Here is a 17,074-nt window from a genome sequence, read left to right on the forward strand (position 1 = left end):
CCATCTATATTAAAAGAAGGCTTATCTAATGCACATTTTTACACAGTTACTTTTTGCAGCCAATCCTAATTATTCAGTTTTTTTGGTTTTAAAGATCTGTTGTGCTTCAGTTAGAGGGAAATCAAGTAAAGGTGGAAAAGCCGGAAATCCTGAATTGGGGTCAAACAGTGTAGTAAAGCTAGCATTATACCAGACAGACTCATACAGGTTTGCACGTGTTGGGAAAACGACACCGCAACAAGTTTCATGTTGGAGCTGCTGCTAAGCTTTTGATTGTACTATTCAATCTCTATATAAAGTTAAGCAATTTCATGTGCTCAGGAAACCTGTGTTTAACAGCTCGACAGCAGCCATGTTCTGGACTTTAACACTGGTTAACACTGTTTTGCTATCAGTGCTCCACTGTGAAGAAAGAACTTAAAAATGAGCCTAATGCTACTCTTTCTGAAGGTCATATATAAATGATGACTTTCCGCTGATGATTTCAGAAATGTCTGGATGAAAGCTGACCATTTTAGCAGTTAGTACGGCAACATTTTCTATGGATGTCTCTTTGTCTGAATTGCAGAGAGCTTCTGTACTCTGAATGAAGACTGTAGCAATGTCTCTCTTTAATTGCACTGAACCGTAGATAAGAAGCCAGAGCTGAGTGTCCACTGCGAAGAAAGGAATGAGCTCATTGTGAATTCAGGGACCACTTCAGTGGAGACTGTTAAGCAGTTACAGACTTAAGAAAAAAAGGATACTTTCCTTTTGTAGAAATGATTGGCCAAATTAACGTGCAGTGTATTTTCTCTGTTCATATTTTCCTGCTGGTCTGATCTTGGCCTGTGTCATTGAGGGAAGATTAGGTATGATCACAGATTATTTAGTGAAGAAAGCTCTGTCCCATTTAAAAATTAAAGTAGCAGTATAAAAAAAAGAATACCGAGGTCTCACTTCTGAGAACATGTTATCCTTCATTAGGCTGTTTCTTTGGACCTGAACAAGAAATGTGAACAGACCTTATATAAAGCACACTTCATTAGGCTAATGGCTGCCATCGTGCTTTGTCTCCTGTAACAGGCAGCCATGCTTTTTAAGGATGTTGCAAGTAGCAGGCAGTCATTAAATATCCCCCTTTGCCTTCTTCTTCTCCTTCTTGAGACTATCGCTGTATCATCTCTTCCTCTGTGTTTGTCTCTGTTGTGTTGCCGTTAGCCTAACAACATGTGTACTATGTTACTTATCTGTCAAACATGTATTGTACCATGTCTGATCCTGCTGTTCTCTCTTTGGCTCAAACTCAATCCTGACATTTACTCTCCCGGGACTCCCCCGCCTCCCTCCTGTTCCTTCCTCAAACCCTCTGTTTGCAATGTAGCAAGCTGAGCAGCTATTCAGTCACATGAACACTCCTGTAAGTCCCTCTCCTGAGCTCTCTGAGGCACATATTGAAAGCATGAGGACACTGATAACTTCCTTGAAATATGCTAGATGGTGATCGTGCCAAACCCCAGCACAGGTCCTGCTTTCACCCACCCAGGATGCATGTTGTTCATTGCACTGTACTGATATAATGAGCTGCAGTCAGAGTCCTGTGCACTGTGCTCATCCTGTAACTGTTTGTGATATGTGGTGAAACTGGTGCTGCATATATGTAGAACCGAAGGCTTACTTAGTCTGCTGGAACGTGCTCAATATAGATTCTTCTGCCATTTTATTAAGTATATGTAGCTCAAACTAAAACAACAATCTTGCAATAAATTCTGTCTTTATGAGGGTTAATTTTCTTTTATACAGCTGTTTATTGCCCTTTGTTTTAATTACATTTTACATGTAAAAGTCTTCCTATGATTTAGTATAGCCTCATTACACTGTGTCATGTAAGGACACACCTGGGATTAATTGCAGGACTGTTAGACTGCATTAGCTTTAACTATGTGTGAAGTTGTTGTTTTTTTAAGTTTTGGCTTTGTAGATAGTTTTTCGGTGGTTATACTTAATAAACTGTCATATTCTTCCACAGCACAAAAAAACATTTAAATGTAACAAATTTTACATTTTTGTAAAATTTTGTATCTATAGCTACATTTAATGGTAATGTTTTTAGTCACTAAGGCCTCATCTGGGAAGTTGTGTGGCAACAGGAACCCATACATTCACTGAATTGTACAGGTTACACTGACCTCAAATGCAGCACACATGTGTTTTGTCATAGACGTTCATGTGGGGAATGTGACAAATTAATAATAAACTTTTCATTAGGACTTTCAGAGACTTTATGCAATTGAAGTCACAGGACATGGCATTCAAGTTTCCTCATATTTGGTGCACTTATAACCAGTGAAAAAAATTAAAAGAGGCAAACAGAGTGAACAAACCTTTCTTTAATACATATTTGTCATTGAATTATGTCTAAATATTACATTTTTAGCACAGAATTTCAGTTCAGTGTGTTTTAGCATCTCTGTGAAAATCCTCAAAAATATCAAACTATTTGACAGTGAATTATAATATTGACATCTCCCCGACTTGATCCACTTTCATGTATTTTGTGGATCTTGGCAATTTCAGAGGTTCTTAAACAAATGTTATAGATAAGGAAAACAGAATAAAAACACAGAAAATAAATAAAGTAATTGAACTGGAAAATCCTCAAATCGTCAAGTGCTTCCTTCCTATAGCCTCCTATAAATGCTCTTCTGTAGTATACTGTTCATTGCAATATTTGCAGGGGCCATATGGAGGGCAATTTGTTGTCCAATAACTGTCTGTTGTAGTTATTTTTCATAAATTTCAACTAGGATTATTGGGTCTTAAATGAAATTATGTATATCTCCTCTAAGCTAAACTCTAGCATCGTTCCTCATTCATAAAATATGACAGTTAGAACAGATTTACTTGGTCGCCCTTGCTTCTCTTTCTTCATTCTTTGGACTGACAATTGCAAAGACTGTGCAGCTTTGTTGGGTTTGCATGACTTGGTCGACCTTTGTGCATGTTGTCAGTATCAGTGTTGCCACGCTTCTCTTTTGTCTCAGTGTGGTGCTGTTAGCGAAGGTATCGGCCGTGGTTGAAGATCACTGCAGTGTTTTGGTGGATGGCTCTGTGTAACTCTGCGATATGTGTTAACATATGTGGCTGTATATTGTCTCGGGTGCTGTGTACCACTGTAGTGGAGAGATGTCCTTGCTGTCCAAAAACTAGACCTCTGATTTTGATAGCCAGTGAATCAATTCAGTGCTTAACTTATAATGATTTGTTATTATTGTCATAGACATACAAAACTCTCACAGACTATCCTGAAGTCCTGTATTCTACTCCATGTGCATGAAGTGACCGGGAGTCTCAATGGACCATTTAATTGGAGCTAAATAATAGCTTTGTTAAAACTAATGAGCCAGTACCAGTAATGATGCCCTCGTCCACAACATTTGCCTCGGCTTTATTCATTTGAAAGTACAGGGACAGTGCAAGAGACGTAGATAATATAAGTCACTGATGGACTACAGTGTACTGTATGTATCTCTCTTTCATTGACAGTAAAACGTTCTGCGCTTCACACTTTTGTTGATACTGTGTTGATATTTTTGTTAACTGTGTGTTTTTGGGCGTGTACATGTTCGTATTTGTCTTTTCTTGGCATGTTGATGCAGAAAGCCCATGAAGTGGAGCAGCAGTCGGGCTCCAGAGGGAACCCAGAGTATGTGGACCGGGTGAAACTGCTGGAAAAGGAGGTGAGCTACTACAAAGATGAAGCCAATAAGGCTCAGGCAGAGGTGGAGAGACTTCTGGACATCCTGCGAGAGGTGGAAACCGAAAAGAATGATAAGGACAAGAAAATTGCTGAGTTGGAAAGGTAACTAATTCTGACTGCATATTAGCCTGTACTGCTTTAATCCTTCCCTTTTAACTTACACTCTGTTTTCTATGACCATTGTTACATCTATGAAGATAAAATTAGCATACCTGCCTGCAATTTTAGCAAACCTCTTAGGTAATTTAACATGTTTGCCTGAAAATGCCTGATACATCCATTCTTTGTTTATTTTTTTAGCTCTCCACTTAGCTTTGGAGCAAAACTGTCAATATATTTATATACAATATAAATATAGGGAATATAAAAACACAAAAACTGGGAGAAAACAAGTAAAGAAAAGGAAAAACAAACTTTTCAATACATACATACGGTGTGTTTATTTCATGTATGATCATAGACTGTATATAAAAGATGGATGTAGCAGGTTTAGGACACTAATAAAGGTGTTTCTTAAATCACCATTCTTTCTGTTGGCCAATTCAAAAAGAAATCCAATTGTAAAGGACTGCATGAGAAAAGGGCCTCATGAAAATGACATTTTCTTCATGAGTTTATTGTCTGTGTTATTAGTTTTAGCTCGTATAAGTTACAACATGAGATAAATTTTGTAAATTAGCGTCCCAAATACAGAACAAGTCAGTCAGATCTGCTGGAAGTAAAATTATACATGAAAAGTGAGTCCCCCTTTACGTCACTAAAAAAGAAAGAAAGAAAAAAATGGCCAAGGCTAAAATGCTCAAAACGTTGTGTATGATACAAAAAAATGTATTTTTCTGTGGCTTGTTTCACATCATAACAAGTAACCAGGCATAAAGAGATGGTTTTAAATCTGCTACTCTCTATATCGCAAACAAAACCCCATTTATCTTCAGATAAATTAGGTTATTTTGTAATTTAGGTTACCCAACTCTCTAATGGTATTACCATAAGCAATACAGTGTGCCAGTGTTTGTGCTGAGTAGCTCTGAGCAGTCTATTCTTGATCTGGATGGATCTGTTTGTCAGCTTTACAGTTCTCTGTGTTCGGCGTATGCTGGGCAAATTTCCATGTGGCTCTGTGCACATTTTCATAGTGTTTCCATGTTATGTTCAGTTGTGATGTTCTCATACTGCACTGCACTCGATGGTATTGGATAATGCGCTCTGTACACACAGTTTTGATTTACACGTTTAGGTTTTGTTTATAAATATCAACAACGCTCCACTCAGTCACTTCTCTTTCGGAAGAGGTCATCTGAGTTCAGTTAATGGAGTGCAGAAATAAAGCAGGTGGCCTCTCTGGTTCTCTCCTGGGAGCAGTACTGCAAGTTTATTTGCACTTTGGTTTGTCTAATGAAGGAGATCATTGTCGTTTACCTGGACAAGATTCAAACAGATGAGACTAACATAGGGATTGGTTGATCTGCATGAGGACCACACAGCCCTTCTCCCCTGCCACTGCTTAGTGTTAAAAACACTTATATACTCCCTTCTCAGATCATAATAGGATTAATGTCGTAATACTTTGTTAGTGGTGTTTGATTAATTGCGTCTTCTTTTCCTTTTTTTGCCATCTTTACCCACTTTTCTCCATCCCATTTCCCTCTCTCTCTTCTGTACCATGCTCACCTGCCCCTCTCTTTACCCCTGGCCATGGATCAACTTTCAACCTACTTCTCTTCTGTTCTGAAATCTGATTCTGATTTTTCAAAATCTTTTCTTCATCTCCCTTGCAAATCTTTCTCTGTTTTGACACCAGCCCCCCTCCCCCCGCCCCCCGCCCCACCCCTCGTCCCGGTGGCAGAGCTCCCCCTGACCCGCTCCCTTCTGTGTCCACTGCTCCCCAGCAGATAGGGGGCATGGTGTGGGATTTCCTGGGAAAGTGAGTGCTCTGCCCTGGCACTTAAGGCTTGGCTGCGTGGTTAAAGTCTCCGACCGCGACTGCCGCAACTGCATCTGGTTTCACCTGTGTGCCTGGGTCTGCCTGCTGTTTGAAGGATTCAAAAATCTTTGTATCAGAGTTACACAGTCTGTTTTTAGTCCATTATTTTACTTGCGTACATGATACAAAGATCCCTGGATTCATTTTGCTTTTATTTCTTTAGAATGTTTTTGCTTTCTAGTCTGCATCTGTGTCCGTGACTGCTTTTTGATCATTTAAGGAGCTTTTCTATGCATGTGACTGTGTGTGTGTGTGTGTGTGTGTGTGTGTGTGTGTGTGCGTGTGTGTGTGTGTGTGTGTGTGTGTGTGTGTGTGTGTGTGTGTGTGTGTGCATGTATACACGTGTAAGGGAGAAGGAGTTTGTGTTGCATGTTTATTTTTGGGGCAGCAGTCATCATTAAAACTCATTTATCTGTGCACTGATGATATAAAGTGGGAAAAAAGTCCACAAATATTTTGCTGTATGAGCAATCACAGCAAATTAAAGAGCCATGTGAAATTTTAAGCAAATATGAAGTTCAAACCTTAAAGATCAAGGGTTGTACTTCATATAAATGCAAATCATCAGGTCATAATGTTGTTAATATATGTCCAGATAGGCATATATTGCTTGGCATTTATTTGCGCCACATGCTACACTCATTTATTCCTGTTTTGGCGTGTTTCCGTGGTGATGCTTGGTAAAGTCACACAGTAAATTCAGTCACACCGGTGTTGCAGCAAACTGTCAATATAAAAATTGCAGTTTTAAAAGCAAATATTTTGTCATTTGTAACCCTAACTAAAAATGCATTGTATATACTGTAAATGTTTTAATACTGCAAATAATGCACGCATCAGCACCTTTATCTATAGAACTTGGTGTGATTTACCCACTTGCTTTGACTTCTTTACTTTTTTTACATTTTATTTGAACTTGCTATACATTCTATACTTCCTTGTGTTCTTGTGGAAATAGCTTCCTGCTAACACACTTTAAGACACACAAATATACACCCTTTTGTGTCTTTTTGTGGCGTTGGTTGTTTGTAGTAGCTTATTGTATAAGTGTCTGCCCTCAGCTAATGTTTGCTGTTGCCACGAGCACGCTTCCCCTTCTCATTCCAGCCACCCATCTGCTCGCCTCACCCCAAGTCACCCTCTGTGACCCAGCCACCCTTGCACCCTCATATCCCATTAACACCACCTGACAGACCCTATTTTCCAGTGCCCCCTTCTTCCTGCTTTCCATCCCAACCTGCCCCCATGTGCCCTGCCTAGCTTGCTCTACCAGATACTAAAGGAAAAGATCAGCCCTAGTGGCCTGCATGAATAGAGCTGCTGTGCTCCACGTCTACACGCGCTCAGTGTGAGGTGCTGTAGTAGGTAGGGTCTGGACTGAGCCCTCAGTCCTGAAGTGTGTCAGTTCAGTCAGGTCTGTTCTGTCTGAACAACCCTGCATCCATAACTGATTCTCCCACTAGCTCCCTTCTTGCCCACTTGATCAAACCACCGTTGGCTTCCTCTCCTTTTGCTCAACTCTCAAACCTGTCCTCTCCTCTTATTTTTGCCCGGCTAACTTTTGCCTGACTCAATGCATGTCTGCCACTCCCAGGCTTGGCAGAAGATGCACATGGGCCCTTGTTTTCAGAGAAGGTGCATCCTGCATTAGCTGTGTCAGGCTGCAGAGCAGTGACTGCCACAGGCGTGTTTGTAATTTCCCATGTTGTTTGATGAGCAATGAACACAGCGTGATCTCCTCTGGGTTCACTGTACTTTTTTCTTGTGATTGTTTCTTTATGTTCTGGTTCTAATGTGTCTGTTTTGTTTTTTGTTTGTTTTTTTACTTTCCTGTGTGTTCTCTTATTTCCTGCTTCCAATGTCTTCTCCACTCGTTCCATCAACCCCTTGTCTTCTGCCTTTTCCTTTCCCCATCTGCAGTCTAGCTCCCAGGTAAGTAATGCCCCTGCTCCCATTACATCTCCATTTCTTCCTAACTCCATCCTAACACTGGTGCTTAAACCTGTGATTTATCTCAGCAATACAATTAACATGAAGCTATCGCTACATCTGTGATGCTCATGTTTTGTTGTTGTCCTGGTGATCTCATGAGCGGTACTATTTTGAAACTGAATACATTCAAAATGCACTTGACATGATCGCCCATTGCTGTACTGGCTTTGCTTGTTTTGTGTTTCACATTTTTGTTGTGGTTTTGGGTATAAAATGCACCCAGTTCATAAGTCTACCTATTTTTCATATAACTCTACTGACTTCAAGATTATTTATTTTTAATGGAAATGCACAAATTTTGTGGTTTTGCAGACAAGGGGGTAAAGATCAAGCTAAAAAGGGTTCGAACATCAAATTGGGGCTGCAAGGTGACAAGAAAGGCTTGGGACAGGACCCTCGTAAGGACAGCTCCATAGATGGTGGTCACCACTTGAAGGTGATGTACCCGAATAAAACAAATATTTACCCCTGATGATACACAGTTTAGTAATTACCTAATGAGATATGTGTCCTTATTTTCCCAAACGTCAGTTGGAGGAGCTAATGAACACGCTAGAAAGGACGAGGCAAGAGCTGGATGCCACCAAGCAGCGTCTCTCCTCCACACAGCAGTCTTTACAGGAGAGGGACACTCACCTCACCAACATGAGACAAGAACGCAGGAAACAGCTGGAGGAGATCCTTGAAATGAAGTTAGTGTTTTCTGAGATTTGCTGTTAGCAAGAATCAGATTGGTGGCCTACATTTTCAACCTCCTTTTTAAAAAATGTTCTTGTAATTAAGCCTTGGATTAATTTCTTTTCTCAAAATGTAATCCAGCTCATTTGCTTTTTTCCTTCCCCACCGTCTTTATGAGAAGACAGCCGACAGAGAAGACAAGCTCCTTAAATCTACACAAAAGTCAATATGTGCTGCACATTCACCCTGAGGCCAGATAATGTCTAGAGAATTTGCAGAAAAATATAACCCCAAGTCTCAGACTCTACAGGCCTCGGTTAGCTTGTTAAATGTTGAAGTTCATGACAGTATGGCTTGTATGGGAGAGCCAGAAGAAAGCTTCTTCTCTCAAACAAAGAACATGGCAGCACACATCGTAAAACTGCATCTTAAGAAAAAACTGTCCTTTGGACAAATGAGATCAACATGGCGATGTTTGGTAATAATAATTAGCACAAAATTTGACAAAAACCAAACACAACATATCAGTACAAACACCTCATAACCAGTTAAAGCACAGTGTTGTTGGGGTGATGATTTTGGCTTGTTTTTCAGTTGCAGGGTCTGGGCACCTTGTACTCACTGAGTCGATAATGAGTACCTCTGTATATCAAAGTATTCTAGAGTCAAATGTGAGGCCTTCTATCTGATAGCTAAATCTTTCTGGAGATACTACTGTAGTGTTTTATGTTGTTTTTCTTTCAGACAACAAGCTCTGCTGGCGGCAATTAGTGAGAAAGATGCTAATATTGCACTGCTGGAACTGTCTGCCTCGAATAAAAAGAAGACCCAGGAGGAGGTGCTAGCCCTCAAGAGGGAGCGGGACAAACTGATGCACCAGCTCAAACAACATGTTAGTACTGCAGCATACTTCCAAGGAAATTTCTCTCTGCCGATGCTTGTTGCCAAAATAAAAAATGTAGCTGCACAAGTCAGCTAAACAGTTTTCTACAAGGTTATCACTGCATGACCACTTTACAAGTTCAGAGTGTACAGCTCTAGTATGATTTATACATGTAGAATTCTGGCAGAGGCAATCTGGCCACTTTTCTGTCTCTAGTTTTTGTCTTATGTCACCTTGGAAACACGTAAACTGATCCTTGAACAGTGGATGGTCACCTGGAATCGTACTGTAGTTTAACCACAGACGGTGTATAAAGAATGGAGGAAGCCTCTAGGTCTAAAGCCATTGTAGATGTGTCTAAGAGTTATACATTCTTTCTAACTGCCAGTAGGAGGTGACACTTGTCGCTCATCTTAATCAGTAGTTTTAAGCCTTATTTAATACAACCTGATTTTTATGTTATGAATTAGGACAGCGACAGTTACTTTGTTACTGACAAGTTGCTGCCATGTACTGTAAGTGTGCAGTCTCCTCACTTCTGCCAACTGCAGAGCGTCATGCACTGACCTCTGCCCTCCTCCTACAGACACAAAGCAGAATGAAGCTGATAGCCGACAATTATGAAGACGAGCAATATCATCCACATGCTCCTCACCACCCCCAGTCTCAGCCCTCACATGCTCCACCTCAGCCCCAGCCCCAGTATCCCCACGCTCCCCACCCTCAACAGACTCCATATCCACACGCGCCACACCCGCAACATCCGCAACACCCACAGCACCTGCAACACCCACAGCACCCACAGGCATCCCAGCAACACCCACACCCACAGCAGCCACAGATGCAGTACCCTCACCCTCCTCACCAGCAACATCCTCAGCACCCCCAGCCACCTCCCCAGCACCAACAGCACCCACGCCCTCCACAGCCCCAGCACCCTCACCAACAGCACCCCCAGCATCCTCAACAGCACCCACATGGGCATCTGCCTCCGCAGCACCCTCACCCTCAGCACCCACACGGACCTCCACAACAGGGGCCACACCCCCAACATCCACACCCTCAGCACCCCCAGCACCCTCAGCATCCCCAACACCCTCACCATGCCCAACATCCACGTCACCCTTCGCCCCACCATCGCGGGGGACCAGCCCGAGGACCCCCGCATGCTGGTCATCGCCCTTCCCCAGACCAGGTAAGATCACACATGTTATCTCTGTTATTAAATGCTATTTACAACATGTTTCAAAGGTCAGCACTGAAGTCTTTTTGATATGGAAAAATAAAAATGGCCTAAAACTCAGTTAATCTAATAACTGTGACCAACAAATGCCACAAGCTACATACTGTGACATGTGACACAGATATCTGTGATAATCTCAGCCATGATGGTTAGAAGTTTGCTTTGACAGACTGTCAAATACACAGTAGCACAATAGTTGGACAATAGATGCAATGTTAAAATTCTGTTGTAGAGAAATAGTTGTGACAGTAAGCGAACAAAGAATTAACCGCTGACATCGCTCCAGTCACCAGATGTTGGTCTTAATAAATAAGACACAGTTTCAGTCCCTCCAGTTCTCCATGTTGCTTTGAATAAAAGCAACATAACAGCTTCTGCTGCTTTCTTCTCCTCATGCATAACGCTGCCAACGACAGGATGACGAGGAGGGCATTTGGGCATAATCCTTGCTGTGACAACCAAAGCTCTAATGTTGTTTTGAGGGGTGAGAAATATTTAAGACTTTCTTAATTTTACTTCTTTGCCAGCAGAGTCTGCGGTGTTTTGTAAAAATCTCAGCATGTTTGTCAGAAATAGACTTTGTATTTTTTTTTCAAATTCAGATGATTCAGTCACTACTGGAGGAGCACAGCCATGCCATGATGTTGTAACACTACCCAACTAAATATTTATTACCTCCACTCAATCAGTACCCAGCAACGGGACCTTTTTTTTCCCAGGAAGAGGAGGGGGAACTCAGGTGTGCAGGTCATGCATAGAGACTGACAGCTGAGCAGGTATTTCACCCATTTGGACACACATAGACATGCTGTAGTGAACATTATATTAATTACACTAAAAAAAAATCTTTCCAAACTGAAACTTCCACTGTCTCCTTCATGTTCTGTTTAAGGTGATGTGGGAGCTCTTCTTGGTGTGAACAGGACAAGACACACTCCACTTCACACAACATTAGATATTCACAACTGAAGTGGAAGGAGAGAGAACGATATGGAGAAAGAGATGTTCTGTGTGTGTCTAATTGTTGCTTGGACATGTGATTAACATGGGAGCACTGTATCAGAGGTTACACCGAGGTCAACTCACCTGTCTGTCACAAGTTCAGGCCAACGGCGCTCTCTTGATCCACCCAGCAGAGATCTCACGACTGTCTGTCAGCCCAGTATTTCTTCCTTCCTCCTTCTTCTGACTGGTTCAAGATCATGGTTGTCTTGCTGACTGTTTCACCTGCCTGACTGACTCCTCTGGCTCTGGTTGGCTCCTCCGCCTGACTCTTGTCATGGTTTTTCAATCCTCACTGCCCTCCTGACTCACCTGGTGACATCTGACCCCTCTGCCTGGCTGTCATGACCTTCGGCGTGTTGTAATCATCAGATTGTGTTGCTGAGCTATATTTTCCCTCCGTGGCACGCAGTGACTTCTTCTTTTCTTTCTTTTTTTTTAACCTTTTTACCTGCCATGCATTTCTTCAGCATTTCTAAATGTGACGTGGTGTCCCTTTACTAGCATGTTCCACACAATCCAGATTAAGTGGTTTTAGGGTTTCTTTTGTCATTTCTTGTTGGTAAAAGGAAGAGCTTTGATCTGACTGATGACAGGCTTGAGCCTTGCCTGCAACATCAAGAGGTTTCTGTGGCTGCGCAAGCAGGGCCTTCCAGTTCTCTGGCTAGTTTTAGCCTTAAGGCTGTGGCTGCACTGGATTTTATCTTCATCTTACCTCATTTTAATCAAAAGTAGTCAAAAAAAGAAATAAACTATGCAGATGTAAACATAGAGTGAATGCATTCCCATCCTTACTTAAATCAAGTCAAAATGATTTAATTGTCCAATCACAGCAGCCAAGGGAGTGGTCAGAATATATTGATCAGATTATTTAGATTATTTCTGAGACTATGCACCTATGCACCTCCTCTGTGTTGCAGGAATTTTTACTAATGGTGCTTCTGCTGGTGCTCAAACTAAACGGTGTGAGAAGACCTGGTAAAGAGCATCTTTTAGTCCTTTTACAGTAAAGGGACTTGATCCCACAATGGGCTTCATAAACAACTGTAAAGGAGTTCTTTGTACATATGATTTGACAAAAGGGGTTTGTGATCCACACACAGATGCTAGGTCCCTCAGCAAATACTGCTACTATAAGCATCATTCTAGACTATAAAGAGAAGGCAGTGTCCAATAGATGTTTATCCTGCAGGTCTATTGGAGCCACTGACACACCAGTGTCTGACCTAGAGTATGCTCCTGCTCCCCTCTCCCTTGTACTCTTCCAGCAGTAGTCTGTGTGACCTCCCCAAACATAGTGACTTGTTTTCTCCTTCTCAACAAGGTGGCCTGTGCCTCGTAAAAACTGTACACATATGATAGATATGCATATATTATACATATAGAGAGAAATCTATAGAGTGTGTCTATATGTGGTCAGAAAATCATTTCAAACTGACAAGATACTATATAAATATATATATATAATATATATATATGTTTCTTTTTTCTTCATGGTTATTTTTCTATCTGGCTGGAGGTCTGAGAAATGTCTTATTTAGAGCGTTGAGCGGTGTGATTTTCCTCTGATTTGTACTGTATATGAAAACCCCCCTCAGCAGCAAAGTTAACATTCCCTGTCTGAAAATACAGGACAGCCCAAATAGAAAAAAATTAAGAGCTTTAGGACAGTTTATGGGAAACAAAGAAGTGTATCCAAATCTATCTAGAAGTTTAGAAAAGGTGACATTATTACATTCCTTTCTTAATGTGAAAAACAACTCAGTTGAAGACCACTTTGCCTGTGGTGACGACTTTGAACAGCGACTTTATTTATTTTTTTAATTTTGCAGCTCGCACAGGTAGCATTGAGATTATGTCTGCTGAACTCAGCAGTCAGAAGCTTGCACTTGTGAGAGGACTATCACAGTTATCACCCAACCGGAGGTTTGAGTGACTCTGTCTGGATGCATTTCCTTCGTGTGTTTGTCGTCGTTGTCGTCTTGTAAGCCGAAGTGATGATGTATGTGACTGTGACAGCTAACCAAGTAGAAAAAAAAACACACGCGCACACAAATTGTTACAGTATAGTGGAAAAATGAAGTAGACTGTTACAATCCCCAGTTCCTCTCTCTAACCCTCATGGTGCCTGTGTGTCTCCCTTTTATGGCCAAGTGTTGGTTGTTGTATATAAATGTCTTTCCATTCACTCATCACTCCAAGGTGATCTGTGCATCATCTTTTATGTGTCTGCTTCCCACCGTTACGGCTCCGATCCACTAACCAAGAACCAACAGACCGTGTGAAACTTTGCTGTTTGTGTTTACAAATGTTAAGATAAATCCTGACTTGGATGTTTAAAAAAAAACAAAAGGGAAGACAATGCAGACAGACAGAGGAGCAACAATCCTCTCACTACACCATGAGGGGGATGAAGTATGAATCCTCTATTTTCAGGTCCTTATCTACTGAATACTTGAAGTAGGGAGTTCTCCTACCATGAAATAGTAACATATGATTTACATGGTAGACGACGTTTCAATTGTGCCCATGCATGTCGATTTTTACATAATGTGCCAACTGAAAGTGATGATGTAAGGATAATCTCCTGTTCTCTATGCAGAGCGATTTCTCTACTGTTGTGTCAAAAAAAGGTTTCGGAGACACCAAGGCTTAGAGGCTGGGACTGGTTTCCTGAGCTTAGACGCAAGAGTAATCTGACATTGCGCTTCAGTGTGTGGCAGATTTGAGAAGGCAAGGCTTCATCGGTGCCTAGAAACAGCTGTGTAGAAAGACTTGAAAAGTCACCGGTAATTTTCAAAAGCCTTCAGAAAAAAGAAAAAAAAAGCCTACCTTACATTTTCACTGTATTCTTGTAAACAGGTTGTTTTTGTTCTACTGCATATCACTGAAAACTTTGGATTAAACAAATCACTGTGACCAATGCCAGAAACGCTTTTGTTTGACGGAACAAATATTATGTTTACTTTTTTATTATTCATTTTTTTGTATTTAAGTTAGCTTTATTTTTTCTATTGTTTCAGTGCACTGAACATGCCAGTTTGAGACTGTACTATTTGTATAGGTAAATGTTTTGAGGTGTACAGTAAAAACCTAGGAGCAAACTAAATGTGTGTCCAGCATGCTGAATGATTATTCGTGTGAACGTGAGCTAATCTCCCATAAAGCATCATTCCTCATACATTAATTGCATCTGCATCGTGCATTGTGACGGTGTGATGTTGTGTTTGAGAGTGATGTGTGTCTCACTTACTGTGTCCCCTTAGTAGACAGCCTGTGCAGTTCTGTGAGAGTGCAGCATGTTCTTGGAGTTGCTGGTGTAAATGCATTCAGAAAAGAGGGATGTGTGCGTGCATAACTGCAATTTATTTGTTTATGAGTGCGTGTATGTTGTTGTGTGAATGCACAAGATACAACTATTTAAAAAAAAAACTAAACAAAAACAACTTTATAAAGAGAAAGTCCCTAAATGAAAAAAAAAGTGAGATTGAGTAAGTTTGGGAAAAAAAGCATGGATACTCTGTAATGTTTTGTTTTATAAAAACTATAGGAGGCTGTCCTCAGTGCCCCAGTTTGCTATTGTATGTGCTGTATCAGAATATTACTATTGAGTGTTGGCCAGCTTGTTTATATCCATCAAATAAAGGTGACTTTCTTTCTGTCTGCGTTTGTGATTTTTCAACTAAAATCACTTAAACAGTTGCTACTTTCTACATAAACTTTGTCTACCTTCTTAAGGTTAAAACCTGATTTAATGCTCACTGAAGATGACTGATTCAGAATAACTGTGTGTAAAGTATTTATTTGAGCATTTATACCTTGAAAAAATGTGCACATGGAAAGCATTGAACATAACAGCTTTACTACAAATTCCCATACACCAACACAAATCAGGATCCTAATGAGGACACATAATCTTTCCTTTAGTTTGTGCTGACAGCAAAAAGCAAAGATGAAAACCAGCACAGAGAGACTTTGACTTCAGAAACATGAACAGGTAGAAATGGAGGCAGCAGCCTAACTGCTCATCGCTGCTTTTGCTACATGTTAAAGTTCAGGGTCTGGCTGCTGAGCTGGGGTCCACATGCCTTGGACCATCGTCTGTAAACTATAGAGATGATTATGTTGGAAATTTTTAAATAGATCACCAATTTGTTAAATACTGAGACCAGGCTGTCTGGCAACAACAACCTTGACATAGTCAAAGTCACTTAAATCATTAGCCAACTATATATTTGCATAAACGGCAGCTGACAGGTGTACCTAAAAAAAAAAAAAAAAAGGTGGTGAATGTATCCTCTCATTGTATTTTGGCTGCTCCAAATACAGAGAAAAAACCCCAATCGTGGCTCATTTCCAATGCAGTACATACAAATAACAGCAGCATTTTATATGGAAAACTGCCCATGGTCATTACCTTGGACTGCTGCAGGAGCACAACATTAATGTGTTTGTTTAATACAGATAATAATCTAAACACATGGCTTTCTTCCTAAGCCTTCTGCTAAGATACCTTCTCCCCCCTTTGTTTAGGCCTTTAGTTTGGATTCTTTGGCTCTTACTTGTGTAAAGTGAGCCAACATTCACCGTGGAATTTAGATGTCTCCTGCTTCATTAATGTCCTTGTGAGAAAGATACTTGAGACCATGAAAGTCAGTTTTTTCCTGGGTGCCTGTGCCAATACTTTTAAAGATTTAACAGGTTTTACTTGAATCTCCGTAATCAAACTCACTAAAACTGCAATGTGCACGTAGAATTCAAGACATCTGTAATTTTATTCTAAGAAATAAGACGATGTTACCACCAAATGCACTTCAACTCTTTAGCTGCTTAACTGAATCAACCTTTTGTGAATCTCACTGCACAAATGTATTTTCTTTTCCATACTCCATAAGGACCATGATATCACACACTGACTTATGGAAAACCATTTTAAATGAGTCTGAGAAAAATCTGCAGTCTTGCAGAAGATAAGGCACACTAAATGTCACCCTCCTGCATCAAACACATTTACAAGCAGCATAAACTTAAAGTAATAGTTTATATACTTTAACAAACAAGAAATTTTTAAAAGCACTTATTATATTCCACACAATACAAAATAATGCAAAACTCCAGGCCACTCTATGCGGTAGCACATTGGTTTGTCCATTTCCTGTAAAGTTCTCTTTGCAAAAGTCTGCAACTCTAACGTCCCTTTACAAAGCTGTCTAACAATCGGTCTCCTCGATCAGAAAGCCAGTAACCTGCCATGGCTGCCAATGCTCCCATAAACACAGATGTGTAGACCAAATCTCCCTTTGCTGCAAGTGTTGCCAGAGCACAAAGGACCACCCCAAAAAACATCTGCTTCAGTATCTCCACCTCATCATCCTGGATATCCTCAAATAGACCTTTCTCCTCAAAATCTGCAGGAGAAGGGTGGGAGAAAAGAAGAATTAGGTTTGGTTTCCTTTGAGCAAATTTTCTGTTCATGTATTTGTAAGTGTCCATGGTTAACATTAGGTGGCACTCACGAGGCAACTGCTTTTTCACACAAACACTGTCCATGCG

The 17,074-nt window shown here is 40.7% G+C and overlaps 1 protein-coding gene across 5 annotated transcripts in view; it reads left to right on the plus strand.

Annotated features, from left to right (window-relative positions):
• erc2 (ELKS/RAB6-interacting/CAST family member 2) overlaps positions 1 to 15,180 on the plus strand; it is a 48,867-nt gene extending 33,687 nt beyond the window's left edge. The window contains exons 12-21 of one of the 5 annotated variants that reach the window (XR_010093926.1): positions 1,364 to 1,399; positions 3,639 to 3,841; positions 5,541 to 5,663; positions 8,028 to 8,151; positions 8,247 to 8,407; positions 9,138 to 9,285; positions 9,863 to 10,471; positions 10,936 to 11,003; positions 11,122 to 11,295; positions 11,412 to 15,180. Coding sequence is in view for 1 of the 5 variants with exons in the window: in XM_063474031.1 (XP_063330101.1) it covers positions 1,364 to 1,399; positions 3,639 to 3,841; positions 5,541 to 5,663; positions 8,028 to 8,151; positions 8,247 to 8,407; positions 9,138 to 9,285; positions 9,863 to 10,471; positions 10,936 to 10,962 (1,431 nt within the window). In the remaining 4 variants the exon portion in view is untranslated. Of the gene's footprint in view, positions 1 to 1,363; positions 1,400 to 3,638; positions 3,842 to 5,540; positions 5,664 to 7,643; positions 7,656 to 8,027; positions 8,152 to 8,246; positions 8,408 to 9,137; positions 9,286 to 9,862; positions 10,472 to 10,935; positions 11,004 to 11,121; positions 11,296 to 11,411 lie in introns of those variants that run through there. The other 4 variants (XR_010093928.1, XR_010093929.1, XR_010093927.1 and 1 more) reach the window with 4 other exon arrangements.
• Positions 15,181 to 17,074: the final 1,894 nt, after the last annotated feature.

The sequence above is a fragment of the Pelmatolapia mariae genome, linkage group LG5, assembly GCF_036321145.2.
Source record: "Pelmatolapia mariae isolate MD_Pm_ZW linkage group LG5, Pm_UMD_F_2, whole genome shotgun sequence".
Lineage (NCBI taxonomy): Eukaryota > Metazoa > Chordata > Actinopteri > Cichliformes > Cichlidae > Pelmatolapia > Pelmatolapia mariae.